Here is a 25746-nt window from a genome sequence, read left to right as displayed (position 1 = left end):
GAGAGAGTGGATATTACCTATTTGCTGTATGATGCTCTCCTTCCCAAAGAGTCCTGGGCAAACACCTAGTGGAAATACCGCTTCTGCAGTGTGTGTATGTGCTGTGGAGGTGACACAGTTATTATGTGACGCATCTCTACTTCTGCTTAATCCAACAAATGTCAACAAAACTGATGAAAGGCAGCTATAGAAATGACCATTTCCCCATGGACTTGGGGGTTTCCATGTCTCTGTATCAGCAGATCTATCCCTGGACAATTGCAGAGAAAATCTGAGCTGGCAGGAATCTGGGCAGGGAAGCAGCACCAAGGGACTAGCAGTGATCAGAGAGGATGAACATAATTAATAGCAGACTTGGTAGACCCCTCCAGACCTGCATGTCCTGCCTTCCTGAAGCCCCTGTCTCTTGTCACACATGACATATTTGTCCTTTTCCTCCATTTATCAGCATCTGCAAGATCCCTTCCTGTTGGGAAGGATGCTCCTCAAATAATCTCTCTACTGCCTTCATTGCAACCTCAGTTTTTCTCAGCTGTAGAAGGCTACTCTGGTGCATAATGCTGAGCAGAGCCATTAAGCTTAGCAATCAGGATGGCCCAGTTCCCATTGTGAGCAGCTGAAGAGCTAGGAGACAGACACAGTCAGTTCCTACAAATACCAGCTTTTCCTGGAGCTCAAAGGCATAAATCTGAGTACCCACGTCCACCTCAGTGTTTGTCTGCAGCAGATGCAGAACAACATCATTCTGGTTTAGCTGTAGTTACAGTGACACAGTTACTGCTTAGCTAAAAAAAGTGCACAATCCCAATCATGGGTTTAGTGGAAGTGCTCTCTGTGGGCTAGCTTTTCCCAAAAGGCAGAGAAATACACGATGAAGAACAGCTTGGTTAAGAATCAACTAACAGATTAAAACACTTAAATTTTGGTCTTTAGTTGTGTGCTGGGGAAATTTAGGCAATACAGTCTCTTGGTGTCTGGAGAGTATCTCCATCAATGAGAGTAGGTGTCTACAAATCTTAAGTGTCAAGATCCATCAGCTGAATCCCCCTCTCTTTCCATCTCTATCACTGGGTTAGCTGCTGCAGACTGAACTAGAGCAGTAAATCAAAAATCATTTTGTGGTTTTACCCAGTGCAAACTCAGGAAGCTTTCCAGACCTAACATGATGGAAGACACACAAAACCTGAGCACAGCACCTGGTCAAAGGAGGCATCACATGGGACAAGGCAGCCTGCTTGTCCTGCGTGCAACTTGCAGAGATTTCAGAGCACGCCTCCAGTAAGCTCTGCTGAATGTCTCCAAACAGTGCATTGCAGAGCCCTAATTAATCCCACTTTCATTGACTTTCCATCAGGATTAGCAGAATAGGGCCTTCTTGATTCTAGAGCTACTTTCTTTTTTTCCACTGCAGCCTTAATAATTTTTAAGTTTCTAGCCAGTCCATGGAAGGATTAAAATTCTTTGCATGATCAAGCTGAAAAAAAACCCACCAAAACTGTGTTAGCATTGGCTATTCAAAGGGGGTTTGATAAAATGTTCTAAAAATAGAAACAGAAGTAAAAAATATGCAAGACCTGGAAAGAGGAACTTGCCTTTCAGCCTTTTGAGAGAGATCAACTTATTAGCAACTGAAAACAGTGCGCTGCAATGGAAAGCGTGAGGTAGACTTGGCTATTGGTATCACCCTTAGCTCATTTGCTTTATATCCTCGAGAAGAACAAAAATCAAATATTTGAAAAGCCATCTCAAGCTTTGCCCATACGCAGGTGTTTGAAGAATTTAATTAAAATAGGCTTAAACCCAATTTTGGGAGGCACAAATACCTGTATGGAGAAATCTTTATTCATTCTAACTGGATTCAAATGTCCCACATTGCAGTGACCTGACTGTGAAGCCTAATTATTAACCAGCACAGCATGTGCACACACAGAAAAAAAACTGCACTCATTTTATTTTAATTGAAGACTGAAATACCCTTCCCATCTCCCTCTCCTTCCAGCCCAGTCTAAGCCTCAGACACATAAAGGTGACCAAAGTGTCTCCTGTTATCTACAGGCCACCCAACCACAGCCCTTGTCTTGGGCTGCTTGTGGGACCGATGGAGGCACTTTGGGTTATGAGTGAAAACCCCACTCAGGATTTCTTACACAATAATGCTCTTACCTCCCACTTGGTCTCTTCAATCTTTGGGAGAAACTCAGCCTGCTCCTTCTTAAAAGCCACAAATTTCTTCTCCAGCTCCTCTCGCTGCTGGAGGAGTTGCCCCATGTCATCTTGGAGTTTTTTTTTCTCCTGCTGCAGCTTGAAGATCTGGAGCTGCAAGGCCTGTTGTGCCCTCTGCGCCTTTTTGGAGACCTGCTGCAATTTGTTGGCGTAGTTTTGCCTGAGATCCTCCATTTCCCGCTCCCAGATCTTCTGCTTCTCCTCAAACACTTGAAAGATGGCTGCCTCGCTTTTGTCCAAGTTCCTTCTCATCTGGAGAACCTCCTGCTCCTTCTCCCACAGCCTGTCTTCCAGGTCTTGGATGATGTCATCCGTCGAAGGAGAGTGGAAAGGCATCGTTTCATTGAGATGGTTCAGTCTGTTGAACGAAGAGGTGCTCTTGCTCGAAGACCGGCCGCTGTCTGAGGTAGATATCCCGTTGTATCCCACAATGTTCTTGTCTGTGTAGGTCGTGCCGATGCGGTTGATGTGGCTCGTCGAGGCGCTCATCGGGCCCACGTGCTGGCTGTAGCCTGTCCCATATGTGGGCAGACTCGTTAACGAGTTACGGCCCGAATCCGAAAGGCCTCCCACTTGGTTTGTAGTCCTGTTAAGGCTGCTCTTGTCGAGTCCGCTTTTGGGTGCAGATGGGCTATTGCTGTTGGCGTGGTTCAAGCTCTTCCTGTTCTCTGTCACCCCGTTGCTCTGCGGCGGGCAGAGGTTCTGCATGGAATGGAAGTTTTTAGGAACTACGGGTTTAAAGGCTGAGGGTCTAACTAAGGGCTCATTGCTCTGCAAAAGGAAAAAGGACCACGCATCAAAGACAGCAGGACGTTTGATAATGACACACACAAAAGATACATCAACACAGGCTGGGTCTGGTGGAGCTGAGGCCTCTCCAGCTAGCTAGTTCCATATTTCTCAGCCCTAACACACCCTAGGTCATTTAGGATTTAACACGTGAAACCTGAGAGGAGTTGGCCACTCGTAAGTTAACAATTGATCTTCCTTTGTCCGTGTTGAAAGAAGAGCTTGACCTGTCCCAAATCTGCATGATTTTTTCCCCAGAATACTCCATTCATCCTCTTACTGGTGCTCTTTGCTAAAAAAACAGCTGTCACCTGCTTACCAGACCTGATCAAAACAACTTTGATTTTGGCAGGTTATGTTCTGAAGGACACCTAGATTGGAGGGTACATTTCCCTTCTGCTGAAAACTGAATTAACCCCATGGATAAGCAGCTGTCCTGCTCTTGAAACACTAGGCAGTCAGCTCTCCTCTACGTGAATATCATATCCTTCATGCACTAGGCAGGAGTAGGTGGGATCTATGGCCCCATCATTGTGATGCTGGTCAAGTAACATGCTGAAGCAGCTCCTGATTTAAATTGTTTGTTTCCTGTGAGCAGACACGATGTTGGAGGGAAAATGGACTGCAGCTGCAAAGGATTTACAGAGGATTTTAGAACCTCTGAAGTCTTGCACATTCCTCTCCCCATGAGTGGACCTACAGAAATAAAATTCTCCTCCAAATAGGATTGAGTTTCCCCTACTGTGGGTTGGGCTCCAGGTGAAATTAGCCCAGAGGAACCGGCCTTGTATTTGAAAATGCCTTGCAGAAGAAACACAATGAGTCCTGATGAGCAGGAAAGGCTGGAGACCAAAAATCTGGCATCTGTCACGTGGGATTGAGATGGACTATGGGAGCCATCAGGTTAATGGCCCACGAGACAAGGCCACCAAATGCTGCTGAAACGACACTGCTTCTGGCAACCTCCCCTGGACACAAATTATGGGATCTGCTGGAGCAGAGCAGCAGGCTGCATAAAACATCTGGGCTCTGGGCATCTGCTAAGCTGATATGAGCCACGAGGACTGTGCTTGGACGGGGAATAATGTTTGCAGGAGTAGTTTACAAGCCTCATCAGATTGCCCCTCACCAGAAGCACTAGGATTTTGAACAGATACACACAGCTTCATTCAAGTAAGACCCTTTTGTGGCAGTGGGCCATAGGAGATGGCCTGTAAATGGCTCCACAATAAGAATTTGACTGATGCTGGGCTGACTGAAAAGAGAACCAGCTCCAGCTCTCCTGTCAGTAGGAGAGATAGGCACAGTAACTCAGGTGGGTTAAATAACTCAAAGAAACTGGAAGCTTAGCTATGAAAGACTTATTATCATGCTCTTGGATTCTTCCAGAACTAGCATTCTCCTTTGCCCCACAAAGGTAGTAAGTATTATATGAACTGTAAATAAAAATTGACCATCTACATAGTAAGAATTAGACTGTTTGTCAGGATTACACCATTGCCTGGGTGATGCTTTTAGAGCCAAGTCACAACCATTACAGTGCTCTGGGAGGCAGGAGTTCTCACCTGGTCTAGTTTGCCGGAGATTGGCAATATCTTTGGTGGGTTACTGGGCTCTCGGTACTGGGGAGGAGGTGGCATGTTCTTCTCATTGTTGGTGGTCACATTCCCACAGATGTCCATCTTCACCTTCTCACTCTTACGCAGGTCGCCGTTGATATAGAGGGAATTGGAGACCTTCTCTGACTTGTAGGTCTTCTCCTCTCCGGAGTAGCGGTTGGAGATGTCCCGTGTGGAGAACCCATTGCGAGACCCCTCCATCTGCCGGCCGCTGCTCTGCGTCCGGGTCCCCACGCTCTTCATTGCAAACTCCTGGTCGTTGGCCACTCCGCTCCCCACGCTCCCCATGATGCTCCGGGAGGAGTTTTGGGATGGCCGAGAAGCAAATCTGTGGAAGTTTTCTGGATTGGGGTACGTTGGGTCACTAAGAACTGGCAGCGTCTCTAGCGTGGCCATGGCAGCTCAGAGGTGAGGTGGAGGCACAGGTCAGTGGCACTGGAAGAAGGAGGAAAAGGGAAGGAATTTTAAAGAAAAGCCTTTTGGCAGCACACCCTTTGGTAGATCAGCATCATGCAGATCCCTGGGCTGGGTGGCACAGAGGCAGGAGCCATCACAACTCAGTGTGTGATATGCAGCAGATGATGGGGCTGCCCTCCTCTCTGTGACCTTCAACCCTCCTAGGAGGACCAGTGCTCAGTCTGTGCCTTGGACTGACCAAAAGAAGGCCATGGCAAGCACACAACATTCTGATAATGGCTATACTGGCCCTGGCTTCAAAGACATCCAAGCTCTGTGAACATCTGTGTTTTGAGGGAAACATCTGTGTTTCAGGGAAATTCCCCAAATACTGATGGTTGCATTAGTGTTGAGCTTGATAACAACTGAGGTGGTCAAGGTCCAGAGCTCCTACTGCCTACACAAGTCACATAGGGGTACAGTTTATCACTTCCTAAAAAATTCAGGCTCCTTCTTGAAAGTCCCTTCTGAAAATAAAGCTGTCTGTGCGCTCTTGCACCCAGCCTTCAGGATCTACTCTGCATTGCACTGGGTCTTATCCCATTTCAAGAACTAAAGGCTCACAACAAACCTTTTATGATTGCCTTATTAGATGACGAAGAATTTGACAGAATATCTTATTACAGTGTACTTTTGATGCACGATCTTATTACATGATATGTAGCAAGGGAAGGGAGAAGACACATTGCTAAGTTTGGATGATTGTAATGAATCCTACAGTCTCTATACTTTGGGAAAACCAATACGCTTCTCATTTCTAACTTGCCTTTGTAGTGACTGCATGCTCTTCCCAGTGCTGCTCCTGAAGAGCTTTGATCTACCTGGAGTCCCATCTTTTATCTGCCAGCCCATGCAGAGGTCTCTGATGCCTTCAGGTATTTTAGTTCACACTGGGCACAGCTGAACCAAGCCTGCAGGTGCAGTCAGTGACACATGGGCAGCTGTAGACACTTTACTTATCATCTCTCCCACCCTTACTGAACTTACTGGCTAGGTCCCCATGGACAGAATGTCTTCTTTATTTGTATTTTTTGTTCTAGAAGTTCTCAATTTCAGACTTCCCAAGGTGAATCATCCTGTGAGGACGGGTACTAAAGTGAGACTTAGGAGCAGTGGGGGATGCAGGTTTCCCGCTGGATGAAAAAGACACTGAGAAAGTATTGCCCTTTGGGTGGAACATTGATGACAGGGAGGCTTAGACAGGGCTGGCAGGAGAAGGAGATGAGGAGAGTATTTCAGTGGGGTTTTTCTTCTTTTTGGGGTGGAGTTGTTGCTCTTCCCTGGCTCCAGCAGAAGAGCTGAGCTTATTTCTTTGGAGAGCTTGTTTAGATGTAGAGCTCAGCTCCGATGTAATCTTGGTATTTATACTAATAATGGAAAACTTGTGCTAATAATGGAAAAGAAAAATAGGGTCTGTGCAGCTTGTCATTGCATTTCGACAGACTTCCTTCAGGGTTACTGCTTGTAGCCTCCTCTATTTCTCCAGAGCCCTGACCTTAAAGAAAACTGCCCTGTCTTAAATATGGTCTGAGTATGGCGTGGCTGGCACTACAGTGCTGAAGGGAGATGATGCAGAGCTCCTCTGGGCCAAAACAGGGAAGGGAGAAAAAGTAAGGAAGTGCTCCTGTGCCAGGTGGGTAGGATGAGGGAAAGCCAGACTCAAGTCCTGAGTGGACCTGAAAGAGCCTTTGTGACCTGAAACACACCAGATGCATCCATAATAGAATGTGCCTGGTGATGTAACCTTCTCTATCCTGAAAGGACATCCAAAATCTACCCTGCAACACTGGTCTGGCACTGATGCTTTCTGCGTGATCCCCTGATTGATTCTTAGCATCCATCCAACACTGCAATCAGAGAGATTGCTACGAGAGGCAGTTATTTATAACAGAACACATTTACATTTACACACTTGTGCATACTTCTGCTCTGCCCATGGACGTGGCTCATGGTCAGGCTGGATGGAGCTTTGGGCTCCTGGTCTGGTAGGAGATGGCCCTGATCGTGGCAGGGGTTGGAACTGGTTGGGTTTTAAGATCTCTTCCAACTCAAACCGTGCTGTGGTTCTGAGGGCAGGATGAGATCATTGGAAAGTCTGATTCTTCAAAACAAAACAGAAAAGCCAGCACAAAAGCAAAGCAGTGTGAGCTAGAAAAGAGAAATGTTCTTGTCCTTCGAGCTTCAGACTGGGCAGAGAGATGACAATGACCTCTAGGCCACCATGGAAGAAGATGCCTTATCTGCTCCACCATCAGTGGTCCTCATCACAGCTTCTCTCATTCCTCAGGGATCCCAGTGATCCCAGGGAATGGTTTTCACATCAAGAGGCTTCTGCTTAGGATCACGTCCTTACAACACTGAGACACAGCGCTGACATTCCTGTTCAGCCCCAGCGACCCAAGGGCAGATGCTTCAACCAACTGCTGTCTCATGGTGTGGGATCAAAGCTGTGCCACAGAGGCAGTCTCTACAAATGGAACCTTTTTTTTCTTTCTTTTTGTATGATTCTCCCCCCTCCTTTTTAACTGGAAAGAATCCAAGAAAATATTAAGGAAAAAAAAAACACCCTATTAGCTTATGTTTACTGTAAACCCAGGAGCTGATAAGCAGAGCATACGGGCAAGCATTTCAAATATGCTTTCGAGGGGATTCCAGAAGTGCCAACAGATCCCCAGCAGTACAGATTTCTTTGCCAAAAAGGGATTTTTTGGGGGGGGCGGGGGGAAACTTTTGTTTCTTTTGGCCAGCACCAGTTCTTAGCCAGATTTTGCCTTGCTCACCCCTGAACTGAACTGTGAAATCAGGTTTTGAACACGGCTGGGGTGAGGGATGGGCTGTCATGGGAACGCTAACTAAAATTGGGTTTATGGATAATTCTCAATGAAAGAAGCAAACCAGAACTGAGCTGGGGCTCACTGCCTCCATGTCTGATTTCTTCTTCCTTGGTCCTGCGGAGCTTTTTACCCTGTGCTCACCCCCGAGGACTTCAGCACACTGTGCAACTGCAGCCACACTATTTACGAATTGCAACCCAACATCCCCAGATTTCATTAGATTTACGGTCCCATGCTCCCTGGGAAGCCTCATTAAACACAACCAGCCTAATTAAAGCGTGAGGCGGACGAGATGAGGTAGCAAACAATGCAGACATCTGTCCTGCTGCTCCATCCATGATGGGACCTCGGGACTGGAAAATTCCCACTCTGCCCTCCAGCACCTGTAACGCTGATGCGGAACTGGGGCCGTGCTGGCTCTCCAGGGACGCAGCTGTTCTTACACTGCATTAGCAAATTAAAGATGGAGCATCAGGCTGGCATCTGCTTTTTGGCAGGGCTACAGCCCATCTAGCATGGCCTCCCAAGCTATTTTATTTTATTTTTCCCTGTGAAAAGCTTTGACTTTCACCTGCCCCTGGGGAACCTATGAAAACCAGTTGGTTACCTCAACCCAGTTTGCTTTGCGCAACCCAGATCTCCTTGGCACAAACCAAGCTGCAAACCTTGAGAAGGGTTTCTCTCCCAAGTCCTTTCTTTAGGGAATGAGAAGCATAGAATCATGAAGGCTGGAGAAGACCTCTAGGATCACTAAGTCCAACTCCACCGTGACCACTGACCACATCCCTCAGGGCCACATCTCCATGGTTCTTCAACGCCTCCAAGGATGGTGATCCCATCACTCCCTGGGCAGCCTGTGCCAGTGCCTGACCATTCTTTTGGAGAGGAAAGTCCCCATAAAGCACAGCTGGGTGGTGAAGAGGTCCCCAAGCCATGCAAGCAGGGTGGAAATGGATCTGCAGGCACCAGAGCTGCCTTCTCCTTGTCCTCACTGGGCCCTGGAGAACACACCTGTTCCATCCCACCATCTCAGCACCCACTGCAGCTGCCTAAGGGCCAGCCCTCAGCCCTTGCCCTGCCCCTGGTTCTCTAGAGCCTCTTGGCTACAGCAGAACCAAAGAAAAAGCCTTTCTGCAGGAGGAGAACTGAACCTTTCCAGGACAATTCCTAATCTAATTTCCCACTTCCAAGCATTTGTGTGTTCAAAAAAGCTGAAAAATGTTTCTTTGTCTGCCTGGATTGATGCTTGTAGGCATCTTCCCAACAGCACGGGGTCCAGGCAGGTTCCTTCTCCTTCCACATCCGTCTCCACGTTTGCATGAGTTGCTCATCCCATCTCACTGCAGGGTTAGGCAGCCATTCCTTGCGCACAGTGGCATTTTTTGTATCTCATGCAGAAAACCTGGGCTGAGATTTCCTTTCTCCTTGGACTTGGTGGGTGAGTCCTTCACAGCTGCCTCTTAACACAGTTTTCATGGGTTCCTGGGGTACAGCTCCACTGCCTTCACACTTTGCCTTATCCAAACGAGTTAGCAAACGCCTTCCAGTTAGGCGGAAGAAAAATTGCCCTCAGATAAGCAGCTGAATAGTTAACTAAGCCTAGATTATGAAGGCCTGGCTCCATTTCTGCCTGAGCAGGTTAATTGTTAACACTCTAGTAACAAAGGCCTTTGGGAGACATACCTAGGCACTGTGCCACGTGGGAGGGAAATCAATCGCTGCTCGCAGGCAGGGCAAGCGACAGCAAACAGTCTGAGAGCAACGCAGTGTGTTGGAATGCTCACGTGTGGTTCCCACTTTGCTCCTCCTGCAAAGGCTCCCAAAGGTTAAAAATCCCCCCCCCACACACACAGCACACCTCACAACAGGTGTGCCAACGACCTTCAGCCATCAGGTTGGTTTGCTTGGGTTTTAATGAGCATGCAATTAGTGGAAGAGTGTAAACACTCCTTTCTGTAGGACCTACACCTGCGCAGTGCCTGGGGGCTCTGTTGGTTTATCAGTTTGTTGGCACTGGTGCCGGAGAGGTGTCTGGAGAACAACATAACGCAATTCTTAGAACAATGGAATGGTTTGGATTGGAAGGGATCTTAATAAACCATCTGGCTCCAGCTGCCATAGGCAGAAATGCCTTCCGCTAGACCAGGCTGCCCAAAGCTCCATCCAACCTGGCCTTGAGTCATTTTGCTCCAGGGTGATGGAGCAGGATAGGAAAAGTGTCAGAGGATGAAAGTGCTGTGATCACATCAGCTTGTTCCAGAAAGATATATGGACGAGGAAAGGAAGACAGCGAATGGGCTAGTGGTGAGATGACTGCAGACTGTAGGGAGCAAAACCACCTATGTCTGGATGTTAACAGGCCCTGGAGGAGAACCAGCAAAGCCCCACAACCTCAAAGGTTGCTGTTGTGGTTGGTATGGGCACCCTGCATCCCCAGGAAACACCTCCAGAAGCAATAATGAGATGAAAGCCCACCTCCTGTCCCTGCATGGATTGGTGTGGTGGGCATGGAGGAGTCCTGCGGAGGTTGGATGGACCTGCTTCATTTCTCCAGCAAGACTTTCTTTGTTACTGTTACTCATGTACTACCTTCTTATGGCCATGCTGGGCCCGAAGCTGCCCAATCATAGAATCATTAAGATGCTAAGATCATCTGGTCCAACTGTCAACCCATCCTCATCATGCCCACTAAACCACATCCCTCAGTGCCACATCTCCATGTTCCCTGAACACCTCCAGGGATGGTGACTCCACCACATCTAGCACCATGCCAAAAGCACGTCCACATGAGTGGATGCAAGAGGCAGGGACACCTCCACTCTGCTCTGACCTGGCTCCAGCATGTCAGCATCTTCTCTTCTCCTTCACCCTTCTCAAACCGCCTCACTTTGAAGACGAAAACAGAATGAGCTTTCTCAACTGCTTACTCCCATGCATTCTTTCCAGCCCTCAAATCATTCTTGCTTCACCTCCCCTAATTCCTTTTCCCCTCTCCGGCATCCTGGCTTGGTGGCTGCCAGGTTTTCTTCCACCACTGAAACATGGCACAAAAGCAGAACCCTGCTGGACGTGAACCTGTCTGTGGAGCGTGCAAATTGCTGACTTCCCACCCACAAGCTTTTTCCATTGCCAGAAGCCAGACCACGTCAGAACTCCCATTGCTTTTCAAGGACCCGGAGCTCTCCTCCTCCTTTCTCCAGGCCATGCATCTCTGCCATCTGCACCACACCTATGCTACCATCCCAGCTCAGGACTCCTGCTGGGAAATACTGCTTTTGGGAACTGGGGACCCATAGACCTCCTGGAGTTACTGCTCTCAATTAAGAGCCATCAGACCCAGGATGTGGCTGGGTAGGAGACACCAGGACCCACTGTGCCTCTCTGTGCATGGGGTCAGGGTGGCAGAAGATGGGTCAGCGCTGGGGGCTGCACTTTCTTGAGCTTCTGTGGGAAATAAAAGCAAGTGGCTCAGAAAGGCTTCCTTTTTCCTTTCTGCCTGCTAATGAGATAATTACAGCCTTTTGTATTCTGGGAAACTACTTTCTCATTACAGGGGCCGCATCAGCTATTTACATAATAAGCCTGAAACAAAAGAGATGAGATGAAAAGACCCAGGCGACAATTCAGGGAGAGCTGCGCTGCTGCCAAGGGAGAGCCCACAGATGGTGGCTTCCTCCATCCCCATCCATCCTACTGCTGAGGTCAGGAGTGGGTGGCACTGCCCAGTGTGGGACATTCCCAGCATGGGATGCTCTTTGCTCTCAGCTGAATGAGGCCCTGGGTGTCCCAAGAGTCCCACCACTGGGGGTACCAAACTCTTCCATCTCCATGTCCCAGATTCTCATCATGCCAGCTGGCCAATGGACACACTTGTCCCATCCCATTTCCCATGTCATATTTCTCTGTTCCTTCAGTTGGCCAAGGACATACTGGGTACCAGCCTGTCCCATCCCATGTCCCATGTCCCTTGTCCCATGTCCTAGTTCTCTATCCCCACATCTAACCAAAGTACACAGTGGGTACCAAAATATCCTCTCCCACATCCCATGTCCAAGTTCCTTGTGCCAGAGCCAGACAAGGGACACACTGGATACCAGTGTATCCCATCCCACATCCCAGTTTCTTGTCCCCCAGCCAGCCAAGGGACATGCTGGGTTGTCAAATATCAGATTCCATGCCCCGTGTCCTACTTCCCTGTTACTACAACAGGCCAAGGGACACATTAGTTACCAAAATGTCTCATCCACATCCAATGGTCAAGTTTCCTGTCCCCCTATTTGGCCAAGGGATACTCTGAGTTCCATCCTGTCCCATGTCATGGGCTTTTCCCCTAGCCTAGCCAAGGGTTAGCACTGGATACCAGCCTGTCCCATCCCATGTCCCAAATCTCAGTTCCCTGTCCTTCCAGTTGTCTGAGGGACACTTTAGGAACCAACGTATTCCATCCCACACCCCCACATGCTGTCTGCCCAGCTGCCTAGGGGACACTGTACACCAGCTTGTCCCCAGCATGCCAACCCCACCACCTCCCTTCCCCAATAAAGGCCCCATTGTTCTTCCCCGACAAAGCCTGAATAGTGCAGCCTGCTCCACCTTCTCCAGCTAATCCTCCAGCTTTGCTATCAGTTTTCCTCCCAGCTTGTCGCTGTGCTGAAGGTACACACTCTGCTGCCACCAGGAAGTGGCAGGAGGGGAATCACTGCAATGCAAACTGAAACCTGTGCCGAGACGGATCAGTGGGACATTATGTCCAACCCTCTGCTCAAGAGCCACTTGCTCAGGATCACATCCAGACACGCTGTGGGGTTGCTACAGGTTTTGCAGTCTCCATCCACGAAGATTTTTAAGCTCCCTTCCAATGAGGACAACCTGTCCTTGGAAGACACCAGGGGGGGAACCATGTGCCTTTGGAGCCCCCTCCTCCACCTGCAGCATCCCCTGATCATCCCCACTCCTTGACACTAGTGGGATCTCCTTGGCATACAAGCAAAATTCAGAGGGGAAGGAGCATGGGGTGCCCCATTGGGCCAGGGTTGGCTGTGAACCAGCCCTGTGCCAGCTGGATTCCATCACCATGGGCCTGTCTGTGATTTATAATTAACTCACTCATAGGAATTTCAAGGGCGTGGAATGGCTGCCTTGTGCTGCTGGGGGGAGCCCGGGATGTGCTCACATCTTGAGCTGGGAGACCCCACCACTGGTACCCCACACCCTGTGATGTGGGGATACTGCACCCCAAAGTGAAGGGGAGCAAGGTGCCAGTGGATGCCATCTAGATCCAAGATGAGCACATACAGGGGGGGGAGAGGGAGGAGGTAGCATCTCCCCCCGGGGGCAGCCCACAGCTTACATCCCACCACACACAGCTTGGGGACAAAGCATGTCCCAATGGGAACAGTGCCACCCCCGAGCTCTAACAGAGATCCCGAAAGCTGCTGCAAGAGGGAGAAGGAAGCAACCCCCCTCTCCCCGCCCCCCCCATAAAATAGAACTCCCCCAGCTCATTAGGGTTTACCTGGTGCCCCCAGTGCTCTGTTGTCCTGCCGTGGGCTCTCTGCTCATCATCCACCTGCTCAGCACCCCCAGGAAAAACTCCCAAATCCTACCTGGCGTAAACAACCCGCCGCACTTTGCTCTGCCTGATTGGCCTCCGCCAGCCCGTGCCGTGCCTTAACTCTTTCTTTGCATCTTTGCACCCAGAGGCCAACAGCATGAGGAGGAGGGAAGCACCCAGAGCCCATCCAGCATCTCTGCATCTCCCATGGAAAGGTGCTGGGGGCTCTTAGAGCACAAAGGGATGTGCACTATTACAGCTGCTGGTCCCACTACTATTGACCCTGGGAGAGAAATTATAGCCCGAGAGTTTTGAGACAGTCTCAGCTCTTCAAGATTTGGGTTAATTCATATTTCATATCTTACCGACGCACGCAAAGATTTGGGTTAATTCATATTTTACATCTCGCTGACAAGCACGAAGGAGGCGGATGCTGGTTGTGTTTTCTCTGTGCCAATGCTGCCCTACCTCAACCCCAAACTCTCTGATAAAGCCACACATCAATTAAAACAATAATAATAATAAAAACCCCTTACTTAAGATGGGACATGATCCCTGCAGCCATTTGCACATCTCACATTTCAGCAGAGAGGAAATCGAAGGGGCAGTTGCTATCTCCCATGGAAGCAAGCAGTAAGCGGTCACGCTGCCCATCTGTCCTTAATTGTGGCATATTCTGGCTTCCTTTCAGCCCATTTGGACAAATAGGTTTGAGAGGTTTCCCTGTGCACGTGAATGGGGGAGGTGGTGTAAGTGGGATGCTCCACGTGGGATGATCTATATGGGATGTTCAACGTGGGATGCTCAAAATGGGATGCTCAGTGTGGGATGTTCAACATGGATGCTCTACGTGGGACGCTCTATGTGGGATGCTCTAAGCATCCAGGTTTGGCTGCCAACCAACCAACTTGCACAAAGTGGCCTCAAGCCCAGGCAGAAAAAGCTCTCAGCTGTGGCCAAAGAGCAATCAAACTTCTCCTGGGGGGGGCCAACCAGCCCCCAGCACTCGTATGGGATTATTTGCCATCATACAGCCACACAAAGCTGCCGCTAATTTGGACCTATTTGCTCAAGGGAATTTGCTGTCAGCAGGATGGCTGCGTGTCAAAGGAGCCGTTGGTTGCAGCCTTGCAAACACAGCGTGGCCCACCGTGTGCTAATCACTGCAAGAGTGGTAAAATAGCAATAATGCTAACAATCACCTAATATGGATTACACGTGTATTTAAACTGCGGCAACAAGCACTGCTGGGGTGCATGGAGAAGGTGCAAATTATGCAGAAATGGATTCCTACAGAGCCTCAAGCTCTTAATTTTGCCCTTTGACTTCAGATGTGGGGGATTTCCAAGAGGCAGTGGCTGCTTCAGGCTGTACTAGAAGACCCCCAGCAGCAGGATGCATGGCTTGCACCTTGGAAGTAGAAATACTGGAGGAATACAGAAAGCCCTTCCCACCCCAGGGAGAACGGCTGGGGTTGTGCAGGTTGATGTTGTTTGAGGTTACGCTTGTTCCTTCTCTGGGAGCTTTGCTATATCTAAGCACTTCCTGAAGGTGAATAAATCACGATGGAAGAGGCTCTGGAGAGCACAGGATCTCCACCACGATCCACGCTCCCGCTGCTCTCAGACAAGTCACAAACTCCTGAACCCTGAACTCCCATTTCTAACCAAGGACTATGAGTGTTGAACCTCCCTTCCCACCAAGACTACCACCACCAAAGCCTCTTCACAGCCTGAGAGTCATCAGAGACCCACAGCTCACAGCAGTCCATCCTGCAGGGGCTCCTGCGTGTCCAGTTGCACCTACACCATTATGTTTCCCAGTCCCCAAAGGATGTAACCACCAAGTCTCTCTGATTTGGGGTTTTATCTGGATCTACATTGCCCTTTTTGGGCAGCTACAGTCAGTCTCCAGGTGGTGACCACCCTTCTCTGCCATGGGTCAGACTAGGAGTCTGCCAATGCGCTCTTAATTGCTGTTTAAATTCAACCAGATCATGGTTATCAACACAGACTGTACCCTAATTAACAGCACAGCTTGAACCCTAATTAGCATTCTACAGAGCTCACCAACAGGGGTAACTTCCAGCCTAGTGTTAGGGGTTAGGAGTTACCCACTTGCCTACCCAGCTATGATGGGCTGTGTCTTCTTGCCTGGGGGGAAGATACTTTTGAACACCCACCAAAACCCCAGAAGTGCATCCCTCAAAGGATGCCCATGCCAAGAACAGCATGGATTTCCACCATGCATAAGGCTGCAAAGCATTTGGCAGCGCAGAAGAGGTTAAAATTAGAGGGGTTTGCATATTAGGGGTGGGAGCCACAACAAAAAGAGCACCTGTAGCTGTTCAAAAACAGAAAGAAAGGAGGAAGAAAGGCAAAAAGAAAGAAGCAGATCCCCTTTCTCTGCTCAATGAATCTCCTGGACTGACTGCTATCAAACGGGACCCTGGGGACTCCTATTCCTTTTTTCTCTTCTGCAGAGAAATTCTCTTCTTTGAGAATTATTTCTATGGAAATGTTCTGCTGTTTTTCTCTCTCTCTCTTTTTTTTTCCCCTCTTCAATGAAATCGGGTGTGTGTTGTTTTCTTTTCCAGTGCCCTCTCCTTCTCTTGAATAAAACAAAATTCAGTTTTCAGAAAGAAAAATACCGCTTTGCCTCCCAACCCTCCCCCCCTTTTTCTTTTTCTTTTCAATGCCTTCTTCCTCTTGAGGCGAAGAAAAATAAACTCGACTCAAAACCAAACGCTTTGTTCCTTGGATCCTTTGTTTCCCTTTTCCTTTCTCTTGCAGCAGTGGCTCTGAGCAGCTCCCTGGCGGGGTGATCTCACTCCTGCTGGAGCCATTTCGGTTCAAGATCTCTAAGCACTTTGAGGTCCCCGGACTGTGGCTATAAAAGCAGTTAAGTGTTTTCTGTGCTGATCAGAGCAGGAGTAAAAATGTCAGCAGCAAGGAACGTCACCGGGTTGGGATTTTCCCCTGGGGTTTGTGGGCAGAAAGCATCGACGCGCTTGGGGAGAGATGGCAATGGGAACAGACGCCTGGCTCCCTGCATTGGGATTTCTTCCTTAAAGAAACGCTCAGTCAAAACACCCTGATGTAGGCAAGTGCCATCCTCAGACTCCTTTATTTACAAGACATTTTCAAAGTCTTGGAGAGATGAAAACCCCAAATCTCCTAAATGGATGGCCTGCCTTGACTGTGGTGCAAGGTTGTAAATCTCCAGAGCTTTCCAGCCAACATCGCTACAGCTTAAATCCAGCTCCAGCCCTCAGCTGGGAGCCAACTCCACTTGTAGAATCATAGAATCATTTGAGTTGGAAGGGATGCTTAAAGGTTACATAATCCAGTGCCCCTGCAATGAATGGGGAAAGTAAGCAGTATCCAACACAGTTAGTGAATGGAGTCCAACAGGCTGCATCCAGAAGGCCCATCTCACGCCATAACTCCAAATCACCCCTTGGGATGAGCTACAGAAGGGCTACAGCTTGTGTAGGGCTTTTACAGAACCACAGAATCATTAAAGATGGAAAAGGCCTTTAAGATCACCAAGCCCAACCCCAACCCAATCTCACCATGTCCATTGACCATGTCCCTCAGTGCCACATCCCCATGGTTCTGGAGCAACTCCAGGGACGGTGACTCCACCACATCCCTGGGCAGCTGTGCCAGTGCCTGACCACTCTTTTGGATAACAAGTCTTTCCTAAATATCCAACTGGAACCTCCCCTGGCGCAACTTGAGTCGATTACCTCTCACTGAATGTTTGCAGCTTCACGTCTCGATGAGCCTTGTTGTACTCTGCCTTTGAATCTGTGGCTGTTGTTTGAAGATATTCCTCAGTATAGGAATCACAGAATATCCTGAGCTGGATGGGATCCAAAAGGATCACCAAGACTAACCCCTGAGATGTCATCCCTGTGCCAGTCTCAGTGCTAAAATGCTGAGGGAACTTGTTCATGTGCAATAAAGAGAATAAATTGAGGCATTTCCAAACCGCCCCAGAAGTGTGGATTGGAGGGGACCCTCTCCAAGTCACCATGGAGGACTAGTGGGGGGGGGGGTCCTGATCACAGCAGAGCTGGGTCGGTGCCAGTTGTTGCAAGGAGGATGCTTTCCGTCTCCAACCCATGACAGCATCTGCTTGCTCAGCTTGAGGCAATGAGAACAAGCCAAAAGACTCTGATTCCTGTCGTCCAGAGAGATGGTTTCCTATTCTGGCAAAGAAGCCCTACTGGTATAAGCTGTCTCTTCCTGAGAGGGCTGTGTTGGATCCACATGGAGCAGACAAGCTTATGCATTGCTGGCAAGCCTCTAGCTGGTGCACAGCATAGCCCAGGTCTTCCTGTAAATCACAGCTCCTGCAGCTCCAGCTGCGGATGATGAAAGCCTGGTGTGTGTGCTGTGATGCTCCAGCATGGTGGCTTGGCCATGCTATGTAGGTCAGTCTGAACTGTGTGGGGGAGCATGTCATGCTTGTCCTGGCCATATGGCACTCCCACTTGTGCCTGCTAATCGTAGCTGCTCTTAGACAAGAAGAAATGCACTTTAAATGGTCACCTTCCTTCCTTCAGCTAATGCGAAGGGAAACTGGAGGGCTTTCTTTTCACAAGCCCTTCACATCATACGTCCTCTGCTGTTTCTCTCATGGGAGCTCGAACCATATAAAAGCTGAACAAGATCCTCCTCTTAAACTTGTGAGCTGAGGAAATAGCATAGGCAAGCAATGCTGCCCCTTTCTCCCTCAATTCCTTCATGCTTTGGCAGAGCTACCCCAACACTAAGGAGATAGTGGCAGTGTCTCCCAAAAGAGGAGCCAATATGCCTGGTGAAAGCTGGGGTTAGCAGCTTTCCCAGCTAATTTTTAGGCTGGAGAAGCTTGTCTAAGCATCCAGCCTTCAGTGTTTATCTGGAATAAAGGAAGCAAACATCCTAGAGAGTGCCCAGGCCCATTCACAGTCCCAAATCAGGAGGTCAAGTCCGGTAAAAATTAATTGGAGCAAAACAAATTGCCACCAGAAGGACTAGCTTTCCAATGAAATGAGCAGGTCAGCACGCATCTTGTTTAAATGGGCTGTTTCTGTCCACACTGGGACTCAGGGATTGGAGACAGCCCCCTGGGATGAGGATGGATGGCATTTTTTTTTGGCACCACAAGGGAGGAGAAAGGCTAAATCCACAGCAAGTATCCCTGTCCTGGTCAGACTCTCTGGACTTCAATGGGAGCAGGAACAATGGGATCTGCTGGAGGTGGAGGGAGTCTGGAGCATCTCAGTGGCCCCAAGCCTGCATGCATGCCCCGAGGTTTATGCTTTCTTTCTAGTCCCTGAGGATCCAGGCATAGATCACAGAGAGGGATTTGGCTGAAGGTGAGTGGGAGTTGAAATGCCATCTACATCCATGACTGATGTGCCTGAAAGCACTGGGCCCTGGCAGGAGTTAGTTTACAGTTAATGAATGACACGAGTGTAACAAACATCCCTCAGCTATTGGCTTCCCCATAGATGGCTTCTTTGTACTCAGAGAAACGTGGGGATTCTATGCCCTAAATACAAATTCCTGTGCAGTGGCTGGCACTGAACCATGACTGGAAACCAGTTTCCCCAGTAATGGCCTTAAGCTGCACCAGGAGAGGTTGGATATATGCCTATACAACAACACCTGGGGACGCATGGTTAGTGGGATGGTGGGGACGGGATGACTGTTGGACTTGATCTCAGTGGTCTTTTCCAACCTTAATGATTCCATGGTTCTAACTGGAAACGAACCAGTGGTTTTGTCTCCACTCCCTGCTCCCCTTCATATCACCCACTGATCAAAAAACACAGCAAGAAAGATTCCTAGGATAATATAGAATCATTAAAGCTGGAAAAAGACCAGTGAGATCATCTAGTCCAGTTATTGACCCAGACTTTGCTGTGCAGGGAGGAGAGCAGGAGCTGGGAGATGCAACCTTTAGAGCAAGCAAAGCTTCCACCACACTGCCCTTCTGCTTCCATCCTACTTGCTCGATTGATTCACCTTTTGCTTTCTGAATAATCCACAGAGATTTTAAAGTGGAAAAAAAAAAGAAAGGCGTTGAGGAGAAAGCCATGGATGAGCCAGAGAGGGAAAATTTCCATAACTGCACAATAATAACAGCAGATTACATAAGGGCATCCCGCGTCATCTGTGGTTGGCACCTCCGGAGAAGTAATTACATCTATACCACACATCGAAAGAAAATATCGTCACGTTAGCTTCCATATCCTATTATTAGATCTCACAAGATATATGTCAGTGGTTTTATTGTTTTCTATACATTGACTGTAGAGCTTAGACGTAGATATATGGATTCCATCTTTTTTCACCAGCTAGGAGAGCTTTTGGAGTTTAGAGTAGCAGCTGACCCAGCTCCCCATGGAAAGGGATGTGATGAGTGTCACCCATATGCATGGGATGGTAAAATATTTTAGCCACCTCCCTCAGTGCCAGCCAGGCTGATGGGGACCTGGTGGGATGGAAAGGCAAAGCCAGCACCTTGGTTTTCAATCCTTCAAATGCTCTTTGATTTCTACTCCTGTGCTGCAAACCTTGGGAAGCCATTTTTTACTTGCTAAAAAAATGACCTGATTTGCTGATCCTCTGCAAAAGGAAAATAGGGCTTTGAAATCGCTAGAGGGCTTGCAAATGACTTGGTTTGATGGAGTCCTTCTCACATGCTTTGTTTTGCTCACGCAGCATTTGGATGAAAAGGAGCCAGACACAATACATGATAATTCTCTGCTCTATGGGTCCAACAGCATGATGGACACAGCAGGAAGCTTTGGGCCAAGGAAGGAGGACCAATGAAACAAATACCTCAGCTTTATGAGGCATCCTATGGACCCGTGGTGTTTGAGATACTCCATAGCATGTCATCACATTGTGTTTTGTTCCTGCACCTTCATGAAGAAAAGCCAGCTTGCGTTGCCCTTGTGGTCTAACCCCACTCATATTTATTTTTCACTTTGCTTTGTGCCAAAGCAACTTTAGGTTACAACCATAAGAAAATGCTTCCAATGGTTTGGAAGAGTAAATTAAGCATGTAGATAACCTGCTAAGCAAACACTCCTTGGGATGCTGCACTCTGAGCTGCCAACACTATGTATGCTGTTGGGAGAACACGGCACTGAGCTCCTGGGGTACTGTCTCCATCCATCCCAGCACTCCTTTCAGGAATGACTGTACTGCACCCATCCAGCCCCTGCTCATCATCAGCCTTGTTGGAGAAACACCCAAAAAGCCCAGAGTTTCACCTTATCCCCCTTAGCCATTGCTTTTCCAAGCTGAAGAGTCCCAGTCTGTTCATTATGAAGAAGCCATAACCCTTCCATGTCCATCTTAATATCCCATCCTGTCCCCATCACAGTTGATGTCCTCCTGTCCTGATCTCCTCTGTGTACCACCTTGTGACCACCTTGAGCTGCACCAGGATCAGGTCCCAAATGCCTCTGCTTCTGCCTCCATACCAGGCACCCAAATGCATTCTCCACTCTCACTGCTGCCTTTTGATGGCAAATACAAAGAGCAAAAGACCTCAAAATGATAATTCAAGAGCCCTTATCCTTACATTATGAGGATTACTCCTCCTGGCAGTGATATTTCATAAAGCCTCACACACAGACCTCCTCCTGAAACGTTCATCTTTTACCTTGTGCTTCGTGCACCAAGATGTGCAAAGGGAAAATACCTCTTGGGGCTGAGCCCTCACCAGCTCCCAATACTTCTGAAGCTTTGGTTCTCAGCATGGGGCAGGCAGGCTGCCTGCAGACCTGCAGGTAAGCTGGGAAGCTCTTATGAAACATGTTCCAGAGGAGCCCGGCACGTGTTGAAAGCTTACACTTCCTATCTTTAGGGCGGAATTCCTTCTAGCACAACATCCTTATTAATTTGCCTGGGCTGTGAGCAGACAACAGCAATCCCACGCTGCTCATCTCACCTGTGCTGCTGACAGTGGCTGCCGCGGGATCTGCTGCTACAACGCCAGATGTACTTTCAGCATCATTCCTCTGTAGGTTTTTAAGTGAATCCATGCTGGCAAAGCATTCAGGGAGGGTTTACAAGCATGCTTTAGGGCACTGCTTCAGACAGGACCGCAACCACAGTCGAACAGTGCACATGAGTCGATCCCTGACTCCTTTTTAGGGTGGGAAGAAGGAGCACGGAGCCAGATGCCATTCAGGTGCCAGAAAAGGGAAGAAATCAGGAGAAAAAGGGGAGTGCCCAGTGTTCCAGGAAGGTAAAAGGGTGGAGAAAGGTCTGGTAAAACCCAAATGATCGTGATCTGCAGAGTCACCTGTGCCTGGTATGAAAATAATAATAAGCCCTAATATTTTGCTAAGTGAAAAATAAACACCAAATTTTCCAGACCGAGGGCAGATTTTATGGCAAGAGGGCGGAGGGCTGCCCTTGCTTACAAACTGAAAATAGGTATTTTTTGATAGGACCATCCTGCACACAGGACTCCATGCAAACCCTACTGGGGAAACCTTGGTGTGCCATCCTCTGCAGAAGTTGGTGGCTCCCAGAGACACCTTCAAGTAGGAGCTATTGTGCCACTCCAAGATAAAGCACTGGGGGTGTCCTGGGTCCATATGAAGAGATGACTAGGTACCTTTCATTGTATTCTCAGTGCAGCTTGCTGGCTGACTACAAGCTTTTCTGGGGCTCAATGCCACATCTTGTGCAGCTTGGTAGACCACAGGCCATCCATGTTCCATGGCTGGCATACAAGGGGTGTCTTGGCTCTGAGGGTGACGGTGTCCCAGAGGTCTGGCAGCTGGGCAAGTCCCGTGATGCCACGCCAGCAAGTAGCTATGCCAAGTTGTGTTGACTCCTGGGGAGAGGATGCCAAGAAATGCAGGAGCTGGCAGCTCACCAGCACACAAACTGTGGCACCAGGCAGAGCTCTGTGGGTCATGCAGGTACACCAGCATCCAGGCCAGGTCGACATGGCCAAGGAATTAGACTACAGAGAAGCTCTCCATGACTTGGACATGGCATGAGAGCTTTTTCACTCAATACAATGAGTTCCCAGAAAGAAGCCATCCTGGTGCAGATAGACTTCACAGCACTGAAGCAGATAGGCAGAGTTTGGATGAAACAACTGTGTGTGGCAACTTGTCTCATCTCCACGGCTCTAACAGCCTCCTCTTGTTCACCCTGGTTGTCCTTCATCTTTTCTTCCTGGTTACCCCGACCCTGCATCCCTCATCCTTTCTTCTTGGCCACCCTAGTCCTGCATCATTTTAGAAGGAGAAGTAATGGCCTCAGGTTGCACTGGGGGAGGTTCTATTTGGATATTAGGAAAGATTTATTCTCTGTAAGAGCAGTCAGGCATTGGCACAGGCTGCTCAGGGAAGTGGTGAGGTCACCATCCCTGGAGGTGTTGAAGAACCTTGGAGATGTGGACATGGTCAGTGGGTATGGTGGGGATGTGTTTGAATTGGACTTAATGATCTTCCAGCCTTAATGATTCTAGAATTCTGTGATCATTCATCCTCTCTTCCCAGTCACCTCGACTCCTCCATCTGCACATCCTAGCAGGCAACATTCTACAGTACCTATTTGCCCAGGGAAGGGTCTCTGTTACCTGCTACTAGGCTGGCACTGCCTCCGATGAGCCAATTTTTGCTTATGTCAGTATGGCACTGGGGATAGCTGTCAAGCAGTGCCTTTGAGGTCCCTCCCTTTGCAAAGCAGGTGCACCAGAAGCTTTGCATGGCTGAGATGCTGGATGTGGGAGGAGGGAGAGAGGTCAGTCACCCCCACATAGCACTTGTCCTAAATATAGGCAAGCCTTTTCCTGCTCACATTGACTCAGCTTTCACAGACTGTGGGAAATTGCCCCTCAGTGCTGACCCTATCTGCCTGCAGAGTGCCCTTCTGTGAAGGAGAGCTCCATCCCCACAAGCATGAGGAAAAGAGATGGGGTTAAGAGGGAACAAAGGAGACATGTCAGCATCCCAGCACAGGTGGGCTTGGATCCTTCCCAATGGGTGAGCACCCTTGCTCTCTCCTCCAGGGCTTTGGTAGGAGCCCAGTTTTGGGTTCATCCCCACCAGTGGGGTTTTCTATGCCTCCAATCCTCTCTCACATCCGAATGGCTTGAAAGCACCTTCTCAACTCTAGGAAAGACACAGCCCCAGTGACTTTGGTGATACATCCATGTACCTGTGGCCACCTCAGCTGGGATCGCAGCCTCCAAAAGCCACCATGTAACCCTGAGAGCCTACAGCCACGGGGTCCCATTGCCCAGTGGGGCCACAGGAGAAGGGGCAGAAGAGGGGCTTCATGTTGTGTTCAATCCTATATAAAGCAGATGCAAACAGCTCTATGATCTCTGGTGCCAATCTGGTTCCACTCAGCTCTTTTTCAGTCTTCTGCCACCAAGGAATTTCTCCTCTCCAGCACCTGCATCTTCATATTTTTAACCTAATCTGCACCAAACTCTCTGATTTCATTACTGGGGTCATATCCCACCAAAACAGAGGTGCAGAAGGGTGCGCTCTCATCTCCTGCCCTGCAAAGTCCTGCTGGTACAGAGAAATCCAATCTACAGCTACAGCTGTGACTAAAGGAAGGATCATCATTGATATTTTGGAAGCTGCTTCCTTCCCCCTCCTCTCTTCCAGAAAAGCCTTTTGTCTCTGTGTTTCTTCTCTGTTTCATTAAAAATAACTGCTTTGAATAGATTCAAATGCAGAGTTGAATGCCTCTCGGACGGGGCTCTTTTGGGCAAAGGAGGGATTTTCACTGTGTCCAACTTTGCAGTGAGGAAACCTGTCTGCTTCTCCCACTGCTCCCTGCCTGGGTCCCACATCCTCACCCAGCTCCTGCCTTAAATCCAACAGCCCACTTCACACACGTTCAGCAAAGAAAAACCAGGCATTCCCCCACCACTGGGGGCAAATCTCCATAGCAAAGCTGTTCCAACCTCCAAGAATCCTCATGGTCTCCTCTGACCTTCTCCAACAGCTCTGTGTCGCCATGCTGGTGGCCAGAGCTGCCAGGGCAGAACGTGTCATTATTCTGCCATGAGAAAGTTACAGCATTCACTCTGCAATTCAATTTGCAGCGAATCCCTCTCCCGGTCCCGTATCAGATCTCTCTCAGATGTTCACAGACATCCAGGAGGAACCTTCCTTTTAGTTTGCAAAACGAAGAACATAAAACAACTGAGCTGCAGCAGCATTCCCAGGACTTGGCTGGCGATCAGAAATAGCTGGTAACAATGGAGAAAAGGCAGAGGCACTCAATAATTCCTCTCCCGGCTTTGCAAAAAGCAGGCTGATGTTCTCGTATTGCAACAGGGGCGACAAAGTGCTTTCCAGTCCATTAGTAACCTAGGAAAACACTCAGTGGCGTGGCCTAGGGATAAACATTTTTAAACAGTGAGCTCTCATAATGTGCTCCCGTGGGTCCCATAGAAGCAGGGTGAGGAGTGCTGTGGACTGCTGCTAATCCTATTTAAGAAGTCCAGGGATTTCTCTCTGATTCCAGCAGACTAGAAGGATGCTAATAGTGGGGCAATACTCAAGAAAGGAGGAAAAAGAAGAGCTGGAGGGGTGCAGCTCAGCCCAGCAGAATGGATGCGGGACTGAAGGGATAAAAGCATGGGTAAGTACAAATGGATGGCTCATGGTGAACAAGTTTTAGCAGATCTGAGCAGCTCCATTTGGGGCAGGCTACATTAGATGACCCAAGTAGCTTCACAGATGGGAATAGACTTGTGTGAGGTCTGATCACAGTCTGATTTTTGGCTGGTTCTGCACGGAGCCAGGAGTTGGACTCAACGATCCTTTATGGATCACTTTCCTACCTGGGGTATCAGTGATGCTGTCTGGTTGTTCCTCACTCAACCCATTGGCATTTTGGCCTAACAGCTAATTTTGCCAAGGAGGGATGCTCTCATTGCCCTTTCACAACACCTCTGTAGGTTATGGGGGTCCCAGCAAGGTGACTCCAGAGCAGAAGCCTTCTCCTTGAAGCACAAGGCGCCGTCCACTGCAGACCCTCCAATCAGCACAGTAATTTATGCCAATTGCTGCAATCAGCTAATTAGCACACAAGATCGATTCGAATGAAGTTAGGTGTCAACCGCTATTATGAAAGCTTGCCACATTGGAATAAAGCTGTGAAAGCAGTCAGGGCTGAAAAGCCATTCTGGATATGAAGGGGGAAAAGCTGGATGGTTGGACTGAGATTCTCAAGTCCCACCCCAAGCCACTGACCATGTCTCTCAGTGCCAC

At 48.8% G+C, this 25746-nt stretch overlaps 1 protein-coding gene across 3 annotated transcripts in view; it reads right to left on the bottom strand.

Moving 5' to 3' along the window:
• Window positions 1–25746, bottom strand: part of LZTS3 (leucine zipper tumor suppressor family member 3) — a 38823-nt gene that overhangs the window by 6531 nt on the left and 6546 nt on the right. For 2 of the 3 annotated variants that reach the window (XM_072334171.1, XM_072334170.1), the window contains exons 2-3: window positions 4578–5066; window positions 2164–2994 (exon numbers count right to left, since the gene is read on the bottom strand). In XM_072334171.1, coding sequence (XP_072190272.1) covers window positions 2164–2994; window positions 4578–5027 — 1281 coding nt within the window. In that variant the 5' untranslated portion in view covers window positions 5028–5066. The remainder of the gene's footprint in view (window positions 1–2163; window positions 2995–4577; window positions 5067–25746) is intronic. The other variant, XM_072334172.1, reaches the window with a different exon arrangement.

The sequence above is a fragment of the Excalfactoria chinensis genome, chromosome 4, assembly GCF_039878825.1.
Source record: "Excalfactoria chinensis isolate bCotChi1 chromosome 4, bCotChi1.hap2, whole genome shotgun sequence".
In the NCBI taxonomy this organism is placed as follows: Eukaryota; Metazoa; Chordata; class Aves; order Galliformes; family Phasianidae; genus Excalfactoria; species Excalfactoria chinensis.
This window is presented reverse-complemented; position numbering and strand designations above follow the sequence as displayed.